General features: G+C 37.4%; 1 protein-coding gene across 4 annotated transcripts in view; it reads left to right on the forward strand.

Annotated features, from left to right (window-relative positions):
* ADGRG6 (adhesion G protein-coupled receptor G6) overlaps positions 1-26123 on the forward strand; it is a 113677-nt gene that overhangs the window by 51983 nt on the left and 35571 nt on the right. For 3 of the 4 annotated variants that reach the window (XM_061990821.1, XM_061990820.1, XM_061990822.1), the window contains exons 5-9: positions 5266-5334; positions 8430-8513; positions 15587-15672; positions 17047-17099; positions 17179-17232. In XM_061990821.1, the coding sequence (XP_061846805.1) occupies positions 5266-5334; positions 8430-8513; positions 15587-15672; positions 17047-17099; positions 17179-17232 (346 nt within the window). The remainder of the gene's footprint in view (positions 1-5265; positions 5335-8429; positions 8514-15586; positions 15673-17046; positions 17100-17178; positions 17233-26123) is intronic. The other variant, XM_061990823.1, reaches the window with a different exon arrangement.

Below are 26123 nucleotides of genomic sequence, written 5' to 3' on the forward strand. Positions count from 1 at the left end.
GATAGGCAGAAAGGAAGAGTTTTAGATCAAAATCGTTCAGTTTTATCTTCATGACAAGGTATTATCAGTCTTTCTTTTAATTGCTGATTACTGAAGATCCTTTTTCCTGTAGATTACTCCTAAAGGTAAATTTCAGTACATTGTCCAAGCTGTTTTTATTTCAAGGCCTAGATAATTGATCTGCATAAGTGTCTGGTTGCATATATGTTATTACAGCTAGTTGACAATTATCTACTGGAACATCTTTTTCCAGATTAAAAAAAAAAAACAAACTGAGAAATCTTTGTCACTTTGGACCAGCAGTTTTTTTTATAATGTTAGTAACAACTTCAGAGATATTTGGATAATTAAAAAATGCATAAGGGAGAATTGGAATCATGGCCAGCAGTAGCCTGTACACACAGGTATGATACATATGGAAATCAACTGCTATCACACTGTGTTTGAGCCGTCTTATTGTAGCAAATACACATTATTTAAACAAAAAGTCAAAGTAAACAGTTACGAATATAGTTTCTATCTGAACCACATGAGGTCTCTTTGTATCTAATATTGTTCTCTCTGATCTTGCCTTCTTGCTCCTCTGACACCTTACTAAGGAGTTGAAACACAGCATGGAGCTCCTGACAGAGCATCTGTCAACACTCTGAGAATGCGTAGTTTAAAACAGAAGCTGACCATTAAGATGTGCTAGGTTCGGTATCTAATAGTTCATGAGGGATTAAGGTGGCTAAAAAACACATCTTGTTTGCTTTAGTTTACTCAAACCAAAATGTGAGGTACTCATTCACATGTAGACTCGCTGAGACAGCTCTCATCATACCTCTTCTAAAAAAATGTAAGCAATACTTCTATAAAAACACAAACAACTGGGTGCCTTCACCTCTCTACCAGAGCAAAGAAAAAGTTGATCTAAACATTGACTGATGAAGGTGTTCTGAACTGAAAAGTTTTTGCTTTTCCATCAGTATGAATTGATCTGACAGGAAGTAATTTGCAGATCATACTCCACTTACACCATTATACTGTGAAGACTACCAAGACCTCTGTAAACACTGAGGTCTCATCTAATTTTGACTGGAGTACAAGTCTTGTCCTTCTTACTGTTAAAGACTATGCAGTCCTGTGACACGAATGTGGTATCACAGCTGTGGTCATAGAAACAGTACACTTATTTTCATTCCACACCTTTATTCTTTACGATGTCATTGTTCACAACAGTTTCCTGACAGTAGAATGTTGTTTCAGAAAACATATATTAGCATTCGGATGTTAGGCCCAGGTGTCTATGCAAGCCACTTCAGATGTACCTATAGATAAGCACTGTTATCCCCTCTAACTAAGCCTATGAGAAAACTTAACTCACTATTCAGTCTTTTTCTTTCTAAGATGTTAAATCATACCCTATGATAAAGGCTTTCCTGAAACAGAGTATTTCCTAAAAGAAAATACTGGGTGAACTGCCATTTCAAAAAACGGTTACTAATCCTAGAGATGGAATTGTTACCATTTTCTTCCCTTCATCTTTTTGAATAAAAGCCTTCATTGTAAAACAAGCCTTCAGCCGGAGAGTTGATGAGTCAGGCTATCAACCATGAATAAAACACTGACAGTGAAGAGATGACTCTAACTGATTAGGCTTCATTTAGCAGCAATGGAAGGATTTATGCAGAAAGAGGTTTTATCATAGCTCCAACAATGCCTCCCCAGGAAGCAGCATGTAACTTTAAAGACCCCAAACCAACCAATTTAGCAGTGATATTGACATATCTGTGTCTGAACAGTGCTTGTATTTTTCAAGGAGTATTTTTTTCGTGGCTTTTCAGACAAAGCTTCTCAAGTATATATATGGAATATAAAAACACTGGCAAAGTGTTCTAGAGAATCTTTTCATAGTTTTACCTTCTCCTACTTTATTCCTTAGACTAATGTTTTCACAGCTGTGCAATCATGTGGAGTGTTCCTGTAAGACTTCATGGAATTTGGTTTTTATTGGTGTACCTTCACATGGCTTGCATTTAAAGGTATATGTACACAGCCTGGGTATCCAGACTAATTTTAAAACAAGTAGCCTAGGTAACGATAGCAGTGTAACAACACCAGTTCAGAGCTCAGTGCAGGGAAACTGAGGAGCATTTAGTCAGCTTCTGATGCTGATTTAAGAGCCTGCACTGGTTACACCTATAGCAGAATATGATCTACTCAATTTAAGGGTAATGTGGCCACATGTCTGTCCATGCCTGCAATCACATTTACTTTGTGTACACTTAATATGAGTCCTTCATTCACAAAGACCAGAGGAATTCTTATTTTCACTAAAAGATTCAACTCAAGAGTGGGATCTGTCTACATTATGCAGCTGAGCTAATTGCCCATAGAGGAATGAAAAAGACTGTTCCAAAGATCAGTGCATCTCATAGTGGAGAAGATGTCCCAGTGAAGTCAGAAGTTTTTTGCTGTAGGAGTAGCCGGTTCCTCTCCACTAAGTATAAGTCTAGCAAGGCAAGCAGGTTACGGATGTCTGAGTTTTAGGCATTTGAAGCAAGTGAGATATATCATACAAAGTGTGTGTAGTACAGGTCCACACTACTGACCATGCCACTAGGCTTCATAAAATAACTTACGCTAAGTATCTGTCTCGATCCAAATCATTGTTTTCTTCAGTGGACAATGAGGGAAAGTCTAAGCTGGCCAGAACTAAATTAATTCAATTCAACTCAATTAAAACTTAAAAAAGCTTATTGAATATATTCATTGAAAATATTCCTTTTCAAAGTATACAGTTGTGTTAGGTTGACCCTGCCTGGACACAGGGTGCCCACTGATCCTGCTTCCTCTCCTGAACTGGGTAGGGGAGAGAAAAGAGAAAAAAAGACTCATAGATCAAGATAAAGACAAGGGAGATCACTCAGCAATTACTATCACAAGCAAAACAGACACATCTGTTTAGTTGAATTTATTACTCATAAACTCAGAGTAGGATAATGAGAAATCAAACTAAATCTTAAAAACAGCTTCCCCCACCCTTCTCTTCTTCCTGGACTTCTGATTTTCTCTAGCCCACCAGCAGCACAGGGGGACAGGGAATAGCGGTTATGGTCAGTTCATCTCACCTTCTCTCTTCTGCTCCTTCCTTCTCAGGGAGGACTCCTCACACTGCTCCTGTTCCAGTGAGGTTCCTCACGTGAGAGACAAGTCTTCATAAACCTTTCCAACATATGTCCTTTCCATGGGCTACAGTTCTTAATGAAGTGCTCCATATGTGGGTCCCTTCCATAGGATGCAGTCTTTAAGGAACAGACTGCTCTAGCCTGAGTCCCCCACAGGGTCACAAGTCCCGACAGTAAACCTTTCTTTTTAAACCAGCAAACCAGTAAACCAACATGGGTTTCCGACAGGGTCAAAAGTCTCCTTCGTGTTCCCCACACTCCAGCTTAGGGTCCTCCGTGGGCTGCAGGTGGATATCTGCTCCTCCATGGCTGCAGGGGCAGGCACCTCCTCACCATGGTCTGCACCACAAGCTCCAGGGGAATCTCTGCTCTAGCACCTGCAGCACTTCCTGACCCCCCTTCTCCACTAACCTTGGTGTTTGCCAAGTTGTTCCTCTCAAATATTCTGACTTCACTCTACAGATACACAGGGTTTTTTTCCTCCTTCTTAAATGTGTTCTCACAGAGGTGCCATCCATGATCACTGATGAACTTGGCCTTGGCCAGCAGCAGGTCCGCCTCAGAGCTGATTGACATCGGCTCTAATCAGACGCAGAGAAAGCTTCTGGCATCTTCCCACAGAAGCCACCACTGTAGCCCCCATGCTACCAAAACTTTGTCATGAAAACCCAATAAAAGTTTTCTGGCTTATGTGGTTTTTAATGTTGGATTGGATTTTTTCCAGTTTCACCTAAAAAAAACCCAATTTTTTTTTTTTTAAATGCTGAAGAAAATATGAAGGTCCACAGATTTTCCAAGCCAACTATCAGGTGATCTTTCCGTGATACAGAGCCAAGAGGAGATAAGTTGCAGCAGATTTTTTTTTTTTTAATATATTTTGATGGTTTTTTTATATTTTTGAAATTTTGATGTTTAATTTTAACAAATATATTTTGGAAAAAAAAAGTCTCATACAGGAGGTAGTAGTTAATTTACAACAACCTTTCTGGAGTTCACAGGAAGTGTACCAAGGAAGTGAATTTGTCTGTATCTCTTAATCCATTAAAAAAAGAAAATTCTGAGCTTTAGTATTTGTTGAGGGTCACTTGTTTTAAATTCTGCCCTGTTTTTGTTGGCAAAACATGTAATGGTATCCGTGGCATGACATGATTTCTATATCAAGGCTGCATGCTTCATCTCTTCTTTCATCACAGGAAATATTTTCCTAGCTATCTTTACGAGCTGATGGGTGCTGGCTCTTTAATTTTATGGAAGCATACAATTTTCATGACAGAACCTCGTTGAGTCAATATGATTCTGAAGTGGTAAAGCAAAAGCCAAAAGGGCAGTGCTTCCAGAAGGCTGAGATTATGCCATGCTCTGTAGCCCCATTATTTTCAACACAGTGTGCCCAAGCAGCTCTATCTGCGACTGAACCACTGGGATACACAAAGTGTAATTAATGCAGTTTCACCATTTCTTTTTCTATAGCCATTCTTACATGCCCTGTTTTTGTCTCCAGATGATCAAAGTGTGTGCATGTTGTTATGAATAATTCAGTAGAGATACAGACTTACAACACTATCTGCTTATAAATCATGCATACCAGAAGATTAATCACACCCACGCCCTGGGCAGAAGAACAAGTTTAATCACCTTTTATCTGGTTGGTGTCTGTCAAAGGCAGCTTACTCAGAAGCGTGTGGTGCGTAACCTATACTGCAGCAATGGAGTGTGTGGTGCTTCTCCAAGGTGTACGTTATTACTCATGCAGGTTACATAAATCCAATGTCCATGCTGACCCCTCCACATAAAGCCGTTTCACAGCATAGATGCAAGCTGCATTCGTTTAGTGCAATGCTAATTAGCGGAATCTAAAGAAATCAGGGAAAGATATGTAATTGACTGTAACTTGCAAATCAGCAAGGTTCCATGGATCCCTTGACAGAGAATGGAAACACATAAGTCTTACAGAGGACCGAGAGTATCAGTTTTGCCACTGAGAGAAATTAGGAAGAGAACTCGGTCACTGTGAGGTGTAATATATTTTGAGACATACCCAGTTATATACTCAGTAGCCAAATCTTTCTAATTATTTTACTTTCTTTTTCTAAAGGCTCTTACCTAATTCCCTCTTCTGCAATTGAACCAACCAGTTGTGCAAACCTAGGAAGCCTTTGCCAAGGTAAGAAGCCCAGGCTGTTTTCACAGTTTGGTCTTTGGGAAATCTTTACTTTCCTTGGGTTTCTTATTCCACTGTTTAAAAATTATTGTTTCTAAAAGGATGAATTGCAATAAAAAGTAGCAGGGAAAGGAATTCTTTGGTCTCATCAAGTGTGTGGGTGTCCTGTACATGCAATATGTGGAAAAAATGTGATCACTCCCTTGATAATATGTTTTCCAAATAGTCTACTTTATATGAAACTGAATTAATTGACTACTCTAATTTCTTTCTCCATCTCTTTTCTTCCTGCACATTTTGACAGTAAAATATTAACCAGAATAAGGGTACATCTGTAAATAAAAAAAAAGAACAGATGCAAATAAAGGAACTGACTATTACTCATTTTTTTTCCAATAACTTACTTTGGGATTAGATACTTTGAGATTAGAAGGTATAAAAATTAACATCAAACTGCAAAATCCAGCAGGTATTAGTTAGTGAAACACTTGTTATAGCACTTAGTGGTGGTTTAGCAATGTCAAAATCAACACATACAAGAAGTCATTAGGTGTCTTTAAAGGTCAGCCTATTTGAATACAAGGAGTAGGTGAACTCCAAAGATTTCCATGACATGTGACTCATTGGACATGCAAGGACAGTTAATTCCTGCTCTGTTTAGAGGCTGAAGTTCTGTACAAATTCTCGACGTAAACATCAACACTTTTCCACAATATTTTCATGAACACAGACCTGCTAATGAGGTGGATGCTATGTTAAACTTTAATCACAGCAGCAACTGCATAAAAAAATAATGTCTACCTCTGTACCCTTTTCAGCCTGGAGGGTGGAAGAAAGAGATGGGAAAGAATAAAACATAAAAGAGGAGGAGGAAGTCTCAGAACTCCTTCAAAACTGACATTTGCAAATAAATCTGATTTGACTTCAAAACAAAAAGGCAAATGCACTCCACTTGGGAAGCCAGTAAGAAATCCATGTGAGCCATCAGCATACTTCTCCTAAATTTGGTTCAGGTTCTTAGAGCATATTGTATTGGTCTCCACATGGAAAGTGAAATGCCAGCTATGTCCATAATCAAATTTAAAGTAGTAATTTTCAGGCATCATATTTACAAAACACAATAATGATTTAAGTGCTACTACTTGAATACCTTGGGTAAATGTGACAACAGCAATTATTCAGTGTTAGTCTTTTTATATGTAAAGGGTGATACAACGACCATATAAAAACTCTGTGTATTCTCTTGGAAGAATTCTGAATGTTTTCCCCTGTCAAAATGGCATGATGTGAGGGAATATCTTCCATTAGGTCAGCTAATATGGCTGCAGAAATGGACACACTTTCAGCAAAACAGGCCTGCTTTTCTAAAAGCCTCATCCTTTTTTCCAGCTTTATTAACATGTCTAGTAGAAGATACTGCCTCTATTAAAAGATGCTGCCTTTCAAACTTGCCTCTCTTAACTTCTTAGACCATCACAACTTCAGTAAACACTATGAGTACTTTCACAAAGGTAATGCTGTTTTTTTCTCTGAAAAGTATTTGGTAAAGTGTCACTGGTGTTCTGTGTTTGTCATTTTGGAAGTGGCAGATCACATTTACCCTGTTCATCATCATCATCATTATTGTCACAATAATGAAAATGATAAAAAGATTCTTGACTGTTTCTGTCAGCACTTCAGACTTAAACTGAGAGGCCAGTTTGGATTCCTTTTTTGTTTATTTTGTTGTGTGTTGTGCAATAGTACCAGTAACAAAGTTTGTGGATGCCAGATTATGTCAGCTACAGTCTGATGAAAGAGCTATTTTCTTCATTATGCTTAGTAAATATTTTCATTCATTGGAACATGCCTGTTTTAACAGCATTGGCTAGAAGATCAGTAAAAAGCCTTATAACACGTTTCTCAGACAATATAGCCCTGAAGTTTCATGGAAAAAAGAGACTTTTTTGTATTATGAGGCATCACTTAATGTATTCATTTTCTCAATTAGAACCTGTTTGCTGCCGTGTTCCAACTCTTCCTCCTCTTTCCCTAAGTTTTTTGTTTCACTGAAACCTGAACATGAACCTGTTCCGTAAGCTGACAACTGAGTTTATGACTTTCAGACTCAAAAGGAACAACCTCACAAAAAATTGGAAAATGCAATTTCTTGCCTAAAATATAGTTGCTTAACCTTTCCAGGTTGGTTCTTGGTCAAAATCTGCAAAAGCTGTATAACACTGTCAGATTATACTGCACCAACTTTCAGATTTTAAAAAGAATTTTCAGGAAAAAAGTAATCTATCAGTGAGAGGATTTACATTCTCTAGTAGTTACTAGATAAAATGAAACTACTTTCCAAACTATTATTTTAAAATTTAGTGGCATGATCTTGTAATTCTTTTAGCATATATACACCTGCAGTCTGCCGCAGGAGGGAAATATTTCCAGCTTTGTCCCCTCACTGTGATTTTGAAAATTATTCTACCCGGTTCTCCTGGAAAACATTTTGCCAGGGTTGTGTGCAGTGACTCCTGCCAGTATAAGTGGGAACACTACAGTTGAGATCAGATGAAGCTGATCAAGATAGATGAAGCTTTCAAAAATATGTATTCCACTTCAGTTATTCCAAATCTGATTTCAGTTCTCTTCATTGTATGAAGTTCAGTGGAGTTAATGAGATCCTTATATGGGCATTTTGGTTGTGCCATTGTTTATCCTCTTGAATCTCTGAGTACGGACAATTATTCTTTTCACAAACAATATTTCCAGTGTGTGCATCTTAGAACTTATAAGATCTATTTTCTGGGCTTTACAGTTGTTTGGATCTGTAGCACTCACAAGATTTTGAGTTTATGAAAGCAGTACAAGACTGATGTTGCAACCTTTGCACTGACAAAAATCCGACTGGAGCCAGTGAAAGTGACAACTGCAGTACTGGGACTTCAGTTCATATCCATTCTTCACTTTATGCAGACAAATAATGTGTTTATTTAACATTTAGGGCATTGTGTGTAGATGGTTTCATTTTACATTGTCATTCGTTGTTCCCATTTTGTCTTACCTTATTAACATTCATATTTCATTCAAGTTCACCTCTTTCTCATCTTTATTACCAGCCACTGTAAATGCTACTACTCCTACACCACCCACTGTCACCACTAACATGCCTGATACTAATAGAAACGATAAGCCAAACAATGGTAAGAATTCCTGTGTTACATTTTTCATTGTACCATGTCTAGAACAAATTTATTGTATTTTAATGTGTGTTTTTCGTACTATCATAATGTCAAGGGTCATGCCTAGGTTCTGATCTCATTTACACTAAAATATATCAGGAGTAGCTTCACTTGACTGTGTAAAGTGTAAATGAGAACAGAACCAAACTTGATACTTATTATTACCCTGTTTACCTGGTTCTTGTACGAAAGGGACTAATTTGTGTCACCCATTCTGTTTAGCTATGCAAAGGGAGAGGGGCTGGTTTTTAAAAAGGGTCTGAAAAGAACCATACTACTGAAATGTTTTAACACTGCTGATTATGAGGCATTAGGCAGCCAGGGTGGTAGTATGCTGAGACTGTCTGTTCCTCACTAGTCAGGCACAGGAGCCAAGTGGAATTGTTCCTGTGGATCAAAGCCACTTCCACTGAGTCAACAGGAATCTTTCCACTGACTTCAAGAAGAGCTGGATCAGACTTTACTAGGGAAAATGTTGACAGGATCAGATATCATTTACTTTTCATTTAGAAAGATTAGGGGAAAAAATAAGGTAGTAAATGAGTCTATTATTAGCACGGGAAAAGAGCAAGGATTTCTTTTGAGGTTTTCTCAAATTCTGTGATATCACTGTAACCTAGAGACTAAACATCATATTGTGAGACACTGCTAAAATATTTATTAGTTTGTTAAAGATAGTTGCTAAACATTGTTAACAACACAGAGGTAGATTTCTGCAATTTTCACCTGAGGCTTCAAGGTATTATTTTAAGATATATTTTTTCAATGTGCTCCACAGCAATAAATTAGAATCTGGGGGAGTTTTGTGTGTTTGGGTTCTTTTTTTTCCCAAATGCATGATCAGTTGTTACTGTAGGATTTAAAATTCTTGGAGTAGTTTTTTTTTCTTGGCAGATAATACCTTGTGTGTTGGCAATCAGGCAATACAGTAGACAGTGTGAAAGAATTTATCTGGATTCAGCCTGTTTGGATTTACTAAGCTGTAGAAGTAAGAAGAAAATATTGAAAATTTGTTCCAAATTGTGAGGTTTTACTTTTTGTGGAGCAACTCACTCTATATTCACCATGATCAATGAACTTGGATTTTTTGTAACTACAGAAGGAGCTGAATGCCTTATTAGTGTTACTATGAGTAAAACTGGACAAGTAATCAATTTCTTTGGCTTTGAAAGTCTTGAGAGAAAGTAGAAAGACTAAGAAATAAAAGTCAAGTTCATTTACAGTAGAAGCAAATTAAACTTTCAGTCATCTATCATCATTTTCCACTCTGGGTAAGTAGATTTTTAGACCAAGAGCAGACAGACAAGAACAGACAGTTAAGTTGCATATATTTTCTTTAATCCATTAACTTTGTGACTTACTACACACAGACCTGCAGGAATTCAGTCTTCCTGCTACAGTTATCTTCAGAATGAAGAGAAATTCACCTGAATCCTCCCACTCTCAACTACAGAGGCAGCAAGAGTCTAAGATAGAAGGGGTCAAAAACATAGGAATTATCTCAACCCCAATTGTTTGGCCAGTGAAACAAAGGCCTCTCCGTTTCAGTAAAAACTCAGCAGATGAGAGCCCAGGGAGAAAAAATACTTACGGCTTGTTTCTTCCAACTACATCTACATCAGCTGCTTCTGAGGACACCGGCAATGATACCTTGGCTGCTTTTACAGAAAAAAATGACCTAGATAGTACTGTGATGAATCAGTTACCAAATGAAAATATTTTTAATTATTCTGGAAGTTCATTTCACGGCACTTCTGATACAGCAGATGCAGTCACAGAGCCTTCTGTGAATGCACTAGTTCCTCTTTTTCAAAGCAGAAGTCCTAGTGCAGAGTTAGCACAGATGTTGGCAGATGGGCTAGGTCATTCTGACTCTGAGTCAGTGTTCTGCTCTTCTGTTAGCAGCAGCAGCACTGCTTACAAACACAAAAAAGAAACTGCATGGCTTTCATCATTCAACACTGCTACAAGCAATTTCAGGCATATAAGCAACGTCTTGGAGCCTGTGAGTTGGTGGAGTGAGACTGTGTTTCATCATCATATTGCCTCTGACATTCAAGGAGACAGACATCATTCTTTATCTAGCTTATCTATATTACCTACAGAGGAGAAATCCACATTCAAAGAAAGTAGTCTAGATTTGCTAGACTTTACACCTGAAAATTTTTACCTTGAAATGTCAGAAGGTAGTGCTCATAGGAAAAGTTTTTCTATGTTAGCAGCAAATGATGAGTTCCAGTTTAGAAAATCTACACACATTAAGGAAGATCACTCAGGAGACATTACAAACTTAACCTCTGTGGAGGCTCCATATTCAAACCCAACAACTTGTTTTCAAACCATGAAAAAAACACGCACAGAATTGAAACCTGACATCCAACTGACAAATTCAGTGCTAGGAATCAGTAGAGAAGTGCTAGCATTTTCAGCCCTTCTGGTAGGAACAGGCTGGACAAGCTCAGCATTTAAGCACATTGTAACAACCCTGCCTGTTTATCAACAATCGTTGACTGACATATATTTGGAAAGTGATAGCATATTTAATAGCAATTACTGGTCTCATTATTTAAAACATCCAGTATATTTTCAAAAGCCAAGCAAGACCCTCAGAAACAGAGTACTGGATAACAATTTAGATACATTTCATCATAGTATTAAAAATGAAGAGTCAGCTTTTTTCATATTAGAGCCAGAGAACGTGCATAGCGTTGACAACTTCTTGGACTCAGGTTACTTGGATTTTCAAAAATATGTAGATATTTCACCCTCTTTAAAAGCAAGTTTCTGGACTGCTTCCTATCATTTGAAAGAAATACCTCAAATGTTTTCTGGGGAGCCATCAGAAAATTGGTGGCTCTCATTTAATAAACTGCTTTCTTCTCCAACAGAGAGATTGCCATCCATTAGTTCACTTGCAAAGTCTGAAAGTATCTCTGAACAAACACCTTCCATTAGACTATTAGATCATAGGGCTCAAGAAATGAACTTCTCTTGTCATGCATCAGGTTTGGAAACACAAATCTTTAGTTCATTTATTCCATATCTTCCAAAGAGAATTTCAGAAAGTAATGACAGGACAATATCACAGTTGGAGTCAACAGTGAACTTTATAAACCTGACCATGCCTTCTAACAGTGAATTTTATTTTGATTATCCTTTCCCTTCCCTGGAAGTACCTTTGAGTCAGCCCTCTGTACAGGTTCAGGTAAGTCCCTTTGATAAGGTACTTGAAAACTCTGCAGAAAAATTAAATATATTTGATAGTTTGCACATGCAAACTGAAAAAGCAACTGATCAAACCAACGCAAACTTCCTAAACCATAAGCAGCATCTTGTTTCTGTCCTTCCAACACATTCAGGAACCCAGCCTTTACTTTCAAGGGATAGCCAAGCTGCTTTCTTGATTAATACACCAGTTAAGAATCTGTTAAACACTACAAGAACATATGGATCACCCCAATCTCAAAGTCTTTCAGCGAGTGATGCTGTAACAAATACTATTGATAAAGCAAGAAGTAAATTTCAAATAGATGCAGGTGTTTTTTTAAAATACATTGATTCAGTGAGTTCTGACTTCCTTCCAATGACATTGTCTGTGGAATTAAGGCATCTTCTTCGTTCAGACTTAAAATTCAGAGTCAGTGTACCTCCTAACAGCTCCTCCATACCTCCACTCCCACAAAGTTCTCAGGACCACCTTGATACAATTTCTCCAAGCATGACACCTCAGTGGGATGTAGCAGAGTTAAGCTTGCCAACAACAGCAACACCGAGAATTCATCTGACTGTTTTAGGACAAAACTCCATTGCAAATCAAGGGGACAGTCTGAGATATTCACTATGGGCAGAAGAACAAGAAGTCATTGATGATAATGAAGACATAAGGAATTCTGCAGTTTTGATATCAACAAACAAGTTGAGGCTTTCCAAATGGGATTTGGAAGAGGAGGTGTATGGATCCTTTAGCAAGCACAGGGAAGGAATGTCTTCCCTGCGTATTGTTAGTAGTCCTGCCTTGGAATTTGAAAATGCTAATTATGAACATTTTGCAAATCTCTCTTCTAATTTGGAGTCATCAAGAACTACAATAATGAATGATGTCATAGCTTTGCCTTCTTCCTACAGTGCAGTTTTTCTTCAGCACAAAGAGACCACCTTGAAGGGCATTCTTATGACACCTGCAACAGCAATCCATCACTCCTTCATGCAGTTCCAAATGTCAGCTTCATCTCTAACATACCCTCGGTCATCAGTTTTGGCACATGTTCATTCCTTGGCTGATTTACCATCTGAGACAAGCCGAAATACCACCCCTTACCCACCACTGAATCAACTTACTAGCTCTCCTGCAGTCTTTTTATCTTGTTTGTGTTACTCCTTCACTGAGCTGGGCTGCCTGTGTCAACCTGAGGTCAACTACAGTATGTCAAGCTATTAAGTTAGATATAGAATAAAAGCAGATAGTCTTATCTATTAGATATCCAGTTGGTAGACTGAATATAGAAGTAGCTGGCTTTCATCCTTTAGATATAGATCCATTTAGCATATTAAAGATTTTGGAATAGTATTCTACTTACAGTAGGAGGAAATTTGTAATGTATTAGTGATAGTATTATTAACATGTTTTACAGTTTTTTGTACTTCTCTAAGACAGCTCTCATGAGACTGAAGATAATATGATGGATTGCTCTGTATCATATATTTTTATGCCATTTTATTATTTGACATTGCATGAATGTTTTTCACTTAGAGTATTGATATAATTTTGAGGATTTAACATCCAAAAAGAAAAGATGTTCCAAACCAAGCTTTTGGTTAATTTGCCTAGCAGAATTAAAACCACCCCACAATCTTGGTATTTCATTAATCATTGTATTTATGTGGTTAATGGCAGGTGTGGATAAAATTGTTTTTCCAAGCTCTTTTTTCTCTTTTTTTTCAAATTATATTTGGCTACTTTTCATCAATTTTCTGGCCATTTTTTTTTCTTTCATTCAGCATTTTGAGGTGGGATTTCCTCCTCAAAGTGGAAATCAGAGTGAGATATCATTTTTAATTTTCACTATCTGCCACTGTGGTCTCCTGAGAGTGTTTAAAAATGTAGGTTAGCTCTTTTTTTTCTTGTTCTTTTTTCACCTGACTAAAACAAGCTTTTAGTCACCATCTGACAGAGATCTCATAGCTGTTGAGTAGTCTGTAGGTACTATGTTTGATTCTTAAAATACTTTAGAAATTCCTACATTAAGGTGATTTGTCCGTATACATAATTATATAAATAAGGTTATAATTATGTATATTATGTATAGAACATAGAAAAGGTAGATTTTACATACAAAATTGAATATATGTGTATACAGAGATATAACATAGAAATGAGATCCAAGCCAAATGAGAACCTTGCAAGTGTTTTCAACGTGCCCAAAGTCTATTTTTTTAACTATTTTTTAAATATTATTTTTGATATTTTATTATTTCTAAAGACTTGTTTTTCTCTTTTTTAGCTTGAACCTAGAATAAATTTTCAAAATTAAACTGCAATTCAAATTTATGTGTCTGCTGAGTTAAGGATGAAAAAAAGACAATAAATGAAAAAGCAAGCAAGTTCATTCTTGTCATATCTAAAATTTAATCATACCTTACCAAAGAAGGTAGCTGCTAAACCATACTCCTGCAAGAAGTTGATTCTTTAGAATTTTATCACTGAGGAATTTTCATGTTAACCTTAGTGACCATATAATCAATTCCATAATGAAAAGAAAAAACAATATTCAAGCCAGCTCATAAGTGGGATAGTAAGCAATACGCACAATTAAGTTGAAGCACACTGACTTCAATTTTTTTTTCCTGATACTTTTATTTCAAGCTCTTGTAAAGTGATTATCTATGAATCTGTAAAATGATGACATTTGTTCCACCTAGAATAAAAGGTCTTTTATTTAGACTCAGAAAGTTAAAGCAGTTCCTTCACAATCCAGAGACAGAAAGGGATTTCTGTATAATTGTTGTCATGTCCTGTTCTGTAGTATGTCGTTTCTCTATAAGATTTATATTAATACACATATCTATGATTAAGGCCTACAACTTGGTTTGGTAACAGCCCTGAACCAAGCAATGCCATATGTGTGCAATACATGCCATTGAATTGATCCAGAAGCTCTTAAACCTCATCCTGGGAAATTTTATCCAAACAGAGCATACAGAATTCTTAGTAGCTTAACAAAAAAAAAAAAACGTGAGAAGTATAGACTTTTAAAAGAGAATGTAACTAGCTATGAGATGATGTGGTGTCATTTATTAGATGGGAAATCTTCTAACTCTGCCTGCCAGCTCATAAAGAGAATTTACATTTAACCAGTGCTGTTTCAAAACAATTTTACTAAATATAAAATTGCTCCAGGACAAGAGTTACATGTTTTGTAACTGAAAGATGGTTTGTTCAGATGCCAATTTTCTAGTGTGGGTTCTTCTACCATCTGATCATTGCCAGGCCTGAAAGCAAAGACTGTGCTGTGAAAACAAGAGCTGGATATCCCTTTGCCCATCTGTTTGTGTCCTCAGTTATCTTGTTTCTTTTAGCTGATGAGCCTTATCTGCTCTCATAAAGTTGTAAGTCTACTTTGCAGTGGTTGAATTCTGGATGATGACAATAGGACTGAGAGCAGAATTTATCCATTATTACAGATTTCAGTAATTACTTTTTACATTCATGACTTTTGTGGTCTTGCTTTTACACACCACATTCAAGACATATGCAAAATACTATTTATATGTACATTGTGAGTTTCCTTGTCACATTTTAAGTGTCTCTAAAAATATGGAAGCAGAGGGAATTCTTGTCTAATTCAGCAAGACTAGTGAGAATGGGCCCAAGCCTGCAGGGTTTGTTCACTCCAAACTTGGACAACATGAGCTTGAGGTATCCTCGTATCTAGGATTCAGCCCAATCTTTATATTCATCATGAAACAAAAGTCTCATTGTTAAAAAGGCACATTTTCTCAGTTTCTAACATTATAATGCTGTTTTTAATGGACAGGTGGGCTGTTCTACAGGATATCTATAACTGTCTTTAGTTCCCACTCCAACTCAGTGTCGAAAGTACATGATGTCATTGCAGAATGGGTAAGTTAAGTTTCTTTTCTCTGTAATTACATATAGGAATCTTCCCCACTGATACAATCAATGTGAAAAGAAAAAAAAACAAAACAAAACAAATAAATTCTTAAATTAATGTGTTCTCTGAATATGTTATTATTATTGATTGACAGAATAATGACTTCAGGTCTAGGTGAGACTCTTAGGCACTCTGGATAAAATTTTGAAATATCTCCACCATACTAGCCATCTTCTTAAGAAGTTTAGATACCAGTTGAGATTTTGGAAAGTATGGAAAAGTCAAAATTACCCACTGAAAGAAGTAGATCTCTAAGTTCCAGCATCACTTAATAGAGCAAAACTTTTCTCCTCAAGTACTAATGTGATTTGAAGTTACATTGTGATAGAAATAATTAAAAAAACTAGACAGTGTTCATTTTTATTTGTGAGGCAGTACACTGTCCCCATTTACCCTAATATTCTCTACTTCAGAAGTCTTCTGCGATATGTCAGTTATTAGGGTTTTTATTAGCCCCTGATTTTTCAACCCATATTAATTACAGACATAGAATCCTTTCTGGGCCCTCTGGGTGGAGGATTCTTCAAGTTCCTGCCTCAAAAATTCCTCTTATCTGAGTACAAATATTCTCTGTCTTTTTTGACTTTCACATCGTGGCACACAGTCTGTAAACAGTCTTTGTACTAACTGCTTACTTGAAAATATAACATCATAAAGAAATGACAATTATTGTTTGTTTTTCTTTCTTTTTTTTTTTTTCTTTTTACCTGTATGCTTTCAGCTTTCAGAAGCTAAGGAAACTATCTATAGTCATCTACAAACCAGAAATGCAACCATCCCTACCTGCTAAGGTTCTCTTAGCGGCAGTAGTCAGGCCAAGTATGTAGATGCCTGAGCCAAAGAATCTGGAACAGTATCACTTGACCCTAGGACAGTATGCAAAAGTGTCTTCTGGGGGAAGACTGGGTAGCATTGTCAACTCAGAATAAATAGTACAAAGGTCTGAAAAAGAGATCATTGTAAGATGACTTCTGGGTGAAAACTGACCCTGTAGTTTCATCTTTTCTAATCAAAGTGTTTCTGAAAATTTAAAATGAGGAGGACAGGGAGAAAAGGGAAAGTTCAACATCCTGTGCCCTGACCTATTCACTGTGTGGGACCTTATACAGATTTCTTCTCTCAGTAGAATAGCCTAATCTCTCGCTACCTGTTGTACATCTAATACAACAATCACCTCACTGAAATGAGAGGTGGTTGTGCTTTGAAAAACTGAAGGGGATTCCTCAAGGGAGAAAAGGGTGAAATTCTAACTCTTACTTTAAGCAACAAAGAACCCCATTAACATCTCTCCATACATGTGATCAATGTCTTCTGTTTTTCAGCTAAACCGTACTTTTCAGAACTGGAATTACACTGTGTATGTGGTCAATATCAGGTAAATGAAGGGGGAAGCTGTTTGTGCTACGTTGCTTTTGGGAATTCACTCACTTTAATTATGTTTATTTCTTTTATAGCATCCACCCTGGCTCTGTAAAAGAGGGAGCAAGAGAAAAAAGAAGTATTAAAAGGTAACATTTTTAAAGACATTTTCTTGATAGAGGCAATGGATGCTATTACAAGTGGCTTTACAACAGGCTTTATTGTCTATTATTTGGTGTATGCTGGCAGTCTATAAATATATGACTGCTGACAGGCTGAGTGCTCTGGATGTGCTCAGAAACCTAATACTAGTTATGTTTGTTTTGAGCTTCAAATGTTAACAGATAATTTTTTCATAGCTTGGATTTCATCCGCCACAAAACCAAATAGACATATCATATATGTGTGTATATATATATACATATATATATTTTAGATATATATATATGTATATTTTATATATATATATAAAAAATGGTATGGCACACCCACCTTTCTGCAGCAACAAGCTTTGGTACACTGATATCTGTTCACTGTCACTGCATTCATTTTCTGAACCAGAGCCTGTTGAGTTAACACACATTTTACTCAATGCAAAACACTGAAACATCATGCTGGAATTGAAGTCCAAACTAGCGTGAGTTAAACTATTTACCATATGCTCTCATTTCCTGACTTCTGCTGGGCTCAGAGGCACTGGAGTTGGGACAGCCTCAAAGGCAGCCAAAGAAAGTTAGTTGGATCACACCCCCTGGAAATTGGGCCTCAGGGGATTTCTTTGAAAGCAGAAGGCTGATTTCTGAGGAATATGTGGAGATTGAATCTTCAGAGCAAATTAAGAAGAAAAAAACCAAAATACAACTAGTCTTTTAAGGAAGGGGCAGAAAGTGCGTATGGGATGTATCCATTTGCAGTACAGGCAAAAGTACGGTAGGAACGGACTTGTAACTACTGACCCTTGAGAACTGCCACAAAAGCTGGACTTTTTATTTCAGAGATAGCATAGCATTCCCAGTTTACCATTAGGAAGTAGTTACTGATGCTTTGAGTTTTCTACAGAGTTTGCCTAGATGTGAAAAGATTTGTAAAACTTATTATCTCCTTCCCACACACCTACAGCAGAAAGACATCTTTTATTGGCAAAACCATTTAACTGGTATAGTGTAAAACCAGTCTCTGAATGGGCTAATTTGCTGCTTGACCTACATTTTACAGTGGGTGGGATCCTTTTTCACACTTCTAAATGATAAGGCTATGTCAGCAAAACCTTTGAAGTGGAGACTATGCCTCAGGTCTTACCAACAATCCAAGATTGCTGAGGAATACAAAGCTTTCCCTAATGTTACTCTTGCATCTTCTATGAGGCTAGTAGCTCACCTTGTCAGCATCTGTTCTCCCCTGGACTGCACATCTGATTTCATCTCACCTACCCACTGTCCTGTCCTGTGGAGTTTATTTCTTCTTCCCGTTCTATAAAAAAAAAGGAAATGGAGGCTGTTTTAATAATTCCCTTCCCCTTTCCCTCACTTTTTGGCATACAGTGAATATGGCACTAAACTACTTCTAATAATGTATCACTGTTAGGGAGCAGCAACCTCATTCTGATTTACTTTGCTCGTCATGTGTAATTTCAGAAGCAATGCAATTACGTGTTCATAATATGTTATAAAGCTTTTCAAAGGAGACCTGGTCCAATGAGAAACTAATCTTCTCATGGTCTCTAGTGCACTTTGTGTCAAGGCCAAATGGTATTTTGTCATCATTCTGAATGATTTAGTATAAATGCTAGTCATGTTATACAAAACTATACAGGTTTCCAAATAGTCGGGATTTTTAAGCTCACATGTTTTCCTAGAAATGGAAAAAAAAGTCAAGATTCTGCCCAAACTAGCAAACCAGTTTGGGCAACACAGGGATAATTAAAAATTTGATCAACCTATATGATGTATGACTAACAAAAATTGCACTTGTTACACATTGTATATCAATATCTATATATATAAAAACATATACACATGGGATTTTTTTCTCTATTTTTCACGACTTGCATGTATTTTCATGCACCATTTACCTCTCGCAGGAGAAATATTTAGGAAAAGTTGGTGTTCTCCCAGCTTTAGCTCTTATATGTCAGTCATTGTACATTGCTTCCCTTCTGAAATAGAAGGAGGATCAGCCTCCCAGTAGTCTTCAGTGTTCCTGGGTTTAGTCACCAGATTTCCAATTCTTTGAGTTTCACACAACTGTTTCTAGATTTTGCAAGGAAGAGGTCTGTTGAATTGCTGAAGATACAGAAAGCAAAGGTTTTTTCCCCTACTACTTTCCAATCATTACTTTTTAGATACTTTATTACATCTTCTGCTTTCTTGGATTTATCCTGGGTAGAATTCTAAGGAAATCCTATTAGACACTAAAATAACATTTTGGGGTATAAAAAATAAGCAGGTTACAGATTGGAAGTTTTTATTCCCTGATGGAAGTAATGTTAATTTCTCACTACTCAGATGATCCACTGAAATGTTATGGCTGAGTTCTTGTATGTAACTTGCTCAAAGTGTGATTTCATACAGTTTCTATTGATTAAATATTCCTATAAATTATTTATTAGACTATTTACTCAAATATTGTCTTACTTCTCCATTTTGGATAGTCAAGAATAGGTCTGTTGCCATTTTAGACACTTTATGGTTTCCCTTAGTTTTTATTCCATTTACCTTCATGTCTATCTGAACAGAATTTCACTCCACAGTTAAAATATCCTATCCAGTAAGTATCGTGCCCTGAACCTCATCTTTTACAGAAGTGAATGTTTTTGTCTTCCTCTAACTCACTAAACCTTATTTCCCTTTTCTGAATTTTCCACAAGATCATAGCCTTCTTATTTTGAAGAAACTGTCATTATTCTTTAAATTGCTCTTTGAGAAGTTTTTCCTTTTTTTACATGAAATCAATTCTTATTGTTCAAATCACATCTTTTTTCCTTACCTTTTGGATCCGTATTTTTCACATCAGTTAAAAGAAATGTCCAACAGCAAAACATTTCCCAAAGTTTTCTGTGCTTTTTGCCTTGCTTCAATCCTCATTTACCACAGTGATACCTTATCAAGGAACTTCGATTGTCAGTCTCCACACCCAGGCTTCTTGCAAGCAAAAGAGGAATGATCGTTAAAGAGAATGATTCAATGAAGAAATAGAAGCTGTAAGTAGGAGTTAGGAAGCTTGCTCTTTTTGGCATGGTAAAAATAGGTGTTTTACAAATAAATATTTTAATCTTTACTGCATTTTGGAGAGGAGCAAAACAAAACAATAATATGGAAGTGAATTGTTACTCTTTCATTGCTGTGTTCTATGACCTGCAGAGATCCAAAGTACACTGTGCTTATTGCACGTTTATGTGCATAGTGATGAGAGACAAACAGAATGCCAAGTCCAAAAGTGCGTACTATTATCAGCGTCTTTAATACTGTGCGATCTCTAGATGAAAGCAGTATATCAAGCTAATATTCTGGTAGATTATTAACTACTTTAATAGATAGAATTTTATTACAGCTATACTTGACTCTGTGTTTAAGTTTTTCCTCTGGTCATGTTGTTTCCATCTCTTAATGAGAGGGCAGCTGTTCAAAATAAAGCAAACAGCAGTTCAGAATGTGCTGTGGACATAGCTGTTTCTTTGTCTCCCATTATTTTACACAAACCTTTGAAAGTGAAGCTCATTTGTGGATTTTATGTAGATAGATTACGAATTTGTGTGTTTCATTAATTCTTTGCCTTTCATTAATTCTCTGCAGCTTTCTCAAAACTTCTCTGTGACTGCTGCTGCCGCTTTTCTTGGAAGAGTCCTACTTATTGTAGTCTTGTCAGATTATGTATGACTACCTCGGTCGGGGAATTGGTCTTTATTAAGCAGCTCAGCTTGTCTGCTTCCATGTTTTTCTTTTATTTTGCAAGCACTTTTGAGAATTCAAGTCCCTATTAATTTATAACCTTTTCTGCACTTAACATACAAATAAGACTATGCTTGCTCCAACGTCCACTACTTGATTGTCAGAATTTTGGCCTATTTCCTCTGTTTAATTGCTTCTATTATGTGAAACAGCGTTGATGTTAGTGCCATTAAACAACTCATCCAAATTAAAAAACATAGTGGTAGCAATCTGTGTAAAGACCACTTAAATAGAAATCATTTCTCTTAGGAAGGACAATAAAGAGGAAAGAAGGAAATCAGAGCTGCCTATGCCTAGTTCTGCTTTTTTGAAGTCCGTGAGAGTTTTGCCACCAGTGTCAGTGAGACAGATTCAGGCTCCCGCATGCTGTGTTCTTGGGTGCTGTGTTGCTTAATGGAAAGTTTATTGCACTTGGACAAAACTTAAGCTAATTCCATTAAGTAATAGTTTTAGACATGAGGTAGCAACATCAGAGCAGCATAATTTCGCTTTTATAGTTCCAAGTATCTTTACCAAGTAAAGTATTAGGTTTTTGTGTTCTTTGTAGATTACTTCGAGTTATTTGTTACGAAATAATAACTCTATTCTTGTTACAAGTGATCCCATCTGTGATGCCTTTCCCTATTTCGAAATTTTTTACTGGTTTCTACTGGTAAGGTTCTAAGAACTACTTGAGCCTGGCCCACTTCTACTTCTCCCAACTTGAACTTCAGTATAAGCAAAGACAGTAAGAGACAGTCTTGACCACTGCTGAACATTTTAAAATGCCACGTAGTGTGTACATCATGTGTAATATATCTGCTTGAAAAACTGTCCAAGAAAGAGCCAAGCAGAAATCCACAGGTTTCACCCCAGTGCATCTTGTGTCTGTGACCTGTAAAGAAAGCCTTTAGCACAGATGGAGAAATTTGGGAGTTTTTCCTGAATGACTGAAGAATGAACCCTTCATAGTCTCCTGCTGAAGCTGCCCGCTCTTGATCCTCTTGATCCAGCTTCCAGTTGCTTCCTTTCTCTTTCCACTGACTTTAGTTGGATTTAGTGTAGGCTTGTTAGATGCCATTTTTAAGAAAGTAGTGTATTGTAGAATGAAATTTCTCATTGTTGTTTTGGAACATAGTTCAAGTGTAACCAAAACCTCTTTTTTTTTCCTTTTTTCATTTTTTTTTTTTCAACAGCAAAGACCATGTTGAAATCAGAGGGATTCCGGCCCTTTTTGTTTTACCTTTCTGCTACATTCTCCACTAACAAATATTCTTCACACCATGTCATCATATATTATAAGTGCTTTCTGTTGAAGAACTGTAATTATTTGTATTCCAACACTAGAAATGCAAGGAGGAACAAGGCCTGGAGACACAAGGGCAGTCACAAAGGCATGACCGAGCTGCTCAGATTTTATATTTTTTTCAGTTAGATCACCTTCTGCTGAGAAAGGAACCAGATGTTATTTTTTCTCTTGGTTCTGAACATTTTGATGGTATCACAGTCACAATCACCTCAAGTAAGAGTTTATCCAAGACTCAGATGCTTTTCTGGAATGCTTTTCATTTCCCTCTCCTTTGATATTTCTTTCTTTCTCATTTGATGGGTTTTCTACCATTTTGTCTGCTGCTTGTGTTACATTTTCACTCACTTAAGCAGCACACACTTCTATTTTTGTCTTTCCAGTTCTTGTGAAGAAATTAGTAGCGTTTACAGATGACTATGTGGGCCTACCTCTGCTGCCAGTCTTGAGTTATAGCTGCTCATTGCTGCTTATCCTCAAAGCCAACATAACAGCAAGATTGGATAAGAATTTAATACTGAGATCTTAAAACTTTTAAAAATATGCTAGGGTAATTAGGAATTAAATTTTTAGTAGAAATTTAGATTCCATGACTACTGAGGTGCTTTAGAAATTACTCTTTATACACTTTAAATCAAGTATGGTTAACTAGAAAATAAATTAATAGTGATTTGTTAAACGTTTTGCCAGCCACAATATTTCCATAGCTCAACCTGTCTAGTACAACTGAAACAAGAGGAGAAACGCGCATTGCTAATTATCAGCCACACATTATCAGGTATGAGACAGTCTGTGCTGCACGATTCGCATGGTTTGGTAATCCTTCCTCGGGGCTGCTCGCATGGCATAGCAGCGAGACCACAGCCCGTGTGTAGGCATACTGTCCTGGAATAGCTCTGAGTCACGCTGCCGGAGAAGAAAGCCGGCTTTGTGGTGCATGCCACGGCAGCAGCGCAGGCGCCCCCACAGCCTACTCTGCCTCTGGTGAGGATGCAGCTTCCTCAGCTCCTCTCTCTGAGCCAGCTTAGCTCAGCGGACAAAGGGGGAGACACGGTGGTCTTTCTCTGCTTCCCACTTGCTCCAGCTATCACCATCTCCGTCTAAGAGAAGAGAGGCATAAATCCTTATCCCCATTGTGTTTACCTACACCACAGTCCATTTTTTATATTGACATCAGTAACACTAGAAGTAGAGGTTACTCTAGGTGATATGTAATTTGTAATTGATTAATGCTGTGAGAATCTTATCTGCTCCTGTGTGGCACACAATAAAAGATATAAGGTTGGGTGTAGCAAATCCGATAACTCGAGCAGAGCATGGCAGTGTTGCCATTATCCGAGTGTAGGCCTGCTGTTTCTCAAATCTAGAATTTTGTCCTGCACCATTAAAATGTTTCCCTCAGGGATCAGAGTGTGACAAAAGTGGAAGGAAGCACTCAGCTTCATCTTGCGTCAGCTGTCAAGTTAAAAGGTATTTATTTACTCTGGAAAGCTAGTATGACTCACTCTGAAAAGTTTATAGAAATTGTTTTCATCATAATATGGAACAGGCTCTTATTACCCAGTATACATGACTTGTGCTCTAAGAGTTTCTCAGAAAACAAATAACAAGGTGGTTCAACAGATTATTTTTAGCAGTGCTTCATAATCGATACTTTTCTCTATAATTTGTTCGAGATAACTGTAACCAGTTCTACCTCATCTGTATTTTATCCCTTCTGCTTTATTGCCATTATCCTTCCGCACAGCTATGGGTACTAAATATCACTTTGATTAGTTTAGAGTCCTGCAATAGGCAACATAGCAGTAGCAGACTGTTCACTTACGAGTTCTGTTTTGCAGCCAAAGTGTTGAGGTAGGGAGTGGCATCACTATATTAAGTTTTCCTCTTCTGAAGTAAAGGGAATAGCTGAGTGAGGCCAGAATCTTTTAGGAAAGATGGTTAAGTGCCAGGAGGCTCTGGGGCTGAAGTACTGGAGGGCTGAAGGAATTGGCAATCCCGTAGGCAATTTCCAGCTTCTGCTAAAAATAAGTGCCATAATAAACTTGTGCCTCCTAATATATCTGAGGTATACAGCAAAAGCCTGCTAATGTACATCAACTCTACTGAGGCTGTTGCCATACATTAAACACTCCACAGAGACCAAGACAATATCAGGAGGAACATAGTATCTCTGGGAGCAGGGCAGCTGGAAATACAAAAATACATCCACTGGGGCAAAACAAACCAAGCCAGTAGGTAGTCATATTTTTATCTTCTTCTCCAGCATCGTGTTACCAATACAACAGCAAATATAGCAAGAAAAAAAGAAAAGTGTACTGGTGTTCAACAAAGTAAGCAGCAAAAAACCTCCACCAAACAGGGACTGTTTATATTTATTTACTTATTTCTTTATAGCTGCAACAGTGAAATCTGGGAGTATTTAGTTCATAATTTCTTCATGAGGTTTGGGCTTTGCTTTCTTTTTTTTTTTTTTTTCCTAGACTGAAGTTGCTTTCTAATGCCATTTCACTATTTGAGAGTATTTCAGAATTGTTGGTTTGAGTTACCCAGTTTTCAGAATGATGTCTGACAGAAAGAGGGTTAAATCTTCCATCTAAGAACAATACCTGCACACTAAGCTGTAGTTTTATACTTCACTTACCAGACTAGGCACTTCTTGAAAGTGCAACTCTGAGCTGTCATCATGGAGATGTCTTTCTGGAAGCTTTTTGGAAATGAAGTCGTGGTCTGTCTAGGAAGGGATTTGTTCCTGAAAACCCTACTAGCCCTCTTCCATACAGCATCTCTGCAGACTTTTTCTCCAACTCTTCTTCTAGTAGACCACAACATAGTTTGGCTCACTGCTGTTTTCTTGCACTGGGGACTGAGGGTGAAAGCATCCCTCTCTGTGTGTGCCCTGCTCACTGTATGTGTGCTGGTAGTGCTGCCACTTCCCAGGCTGCCAGGAACTGCTCACACACATCGCAAAGGTCTGTCTTTATTCAGGCTGCTGGGTATTCAAGGGCAAAGCTGAGATGAGGACAGCCCAAAGCAGGCTTACTTTTTCCTTTTTTCCACATTTTGGCTCCCATGGAGATCCAATGTTCCATGCTTCAGTGGCGTCACCTCCTACTAGCCAGAGCCAAGCAATGCTCTTGGGTACCAACATATTCTCTTCTCCAACATGTGTTTTCTGTGTCTCAGGAGGAAATTTTTGAGCCTTCCATTCTGGGCTTCTTTCCTGTGTCCTGCTAGAACTACTTTTCTGTTCATTATTTCCCTTCCAGAAAAGCTATGTTTTTGGATGTAGGGTGGGGACTGTTTTATTTCTCTCACAGGAAAGAGACTTGGGCACTTTGAACTACTTCTTATGCCCAAGAAAGTAGCAGTGGGCTACAGTACAAAACAGCTATTACTGCTCAAACTTGAATTACTCATCTGAGCAACTAGACTTTCCTAATTAGGACTAAAAGTTTCAGAAGTGTGTCAGGGTGTTTTTCACTCCATCAAAATTTAGACATTTAAATATTAGGCATCTGTTCTTTGTTAATCTTCCAGTCTTCCTCTGTAGCCAGTGGAGAGATAGACCGTCTGAAGGATGACTTTGCCCCATCCTGACAAGTTTTTTAAGGTGCGATGAACCAGCTCTTAAGTTCCTAAGCCATCAGCAAACAAATTTTAAAATTTAATTAGGGTTCAAAACTTTATGCTTTCATATTTTAGTATCTTTTTAAATGATCTAAATCTTCTGGGAACATTTCTTAAGTCTTTTTATTTGATCCTTCTCTAACAGTAACTAGAGGATGAAATTTCCCAACTGTACTTA

This window comes from Colius striatus, chromosome 2 (assembly GCF_028858725.1).
Source record: "Colius striatus isolate bColStr4 chromosome 2, bColStr4.1.hap1, whole genome shotgun sequence".
NCBI lineage: Eukaryota > Metazoa > Chordata > Aves > Coliiformes > Coliidae > Colius > Colius striatus.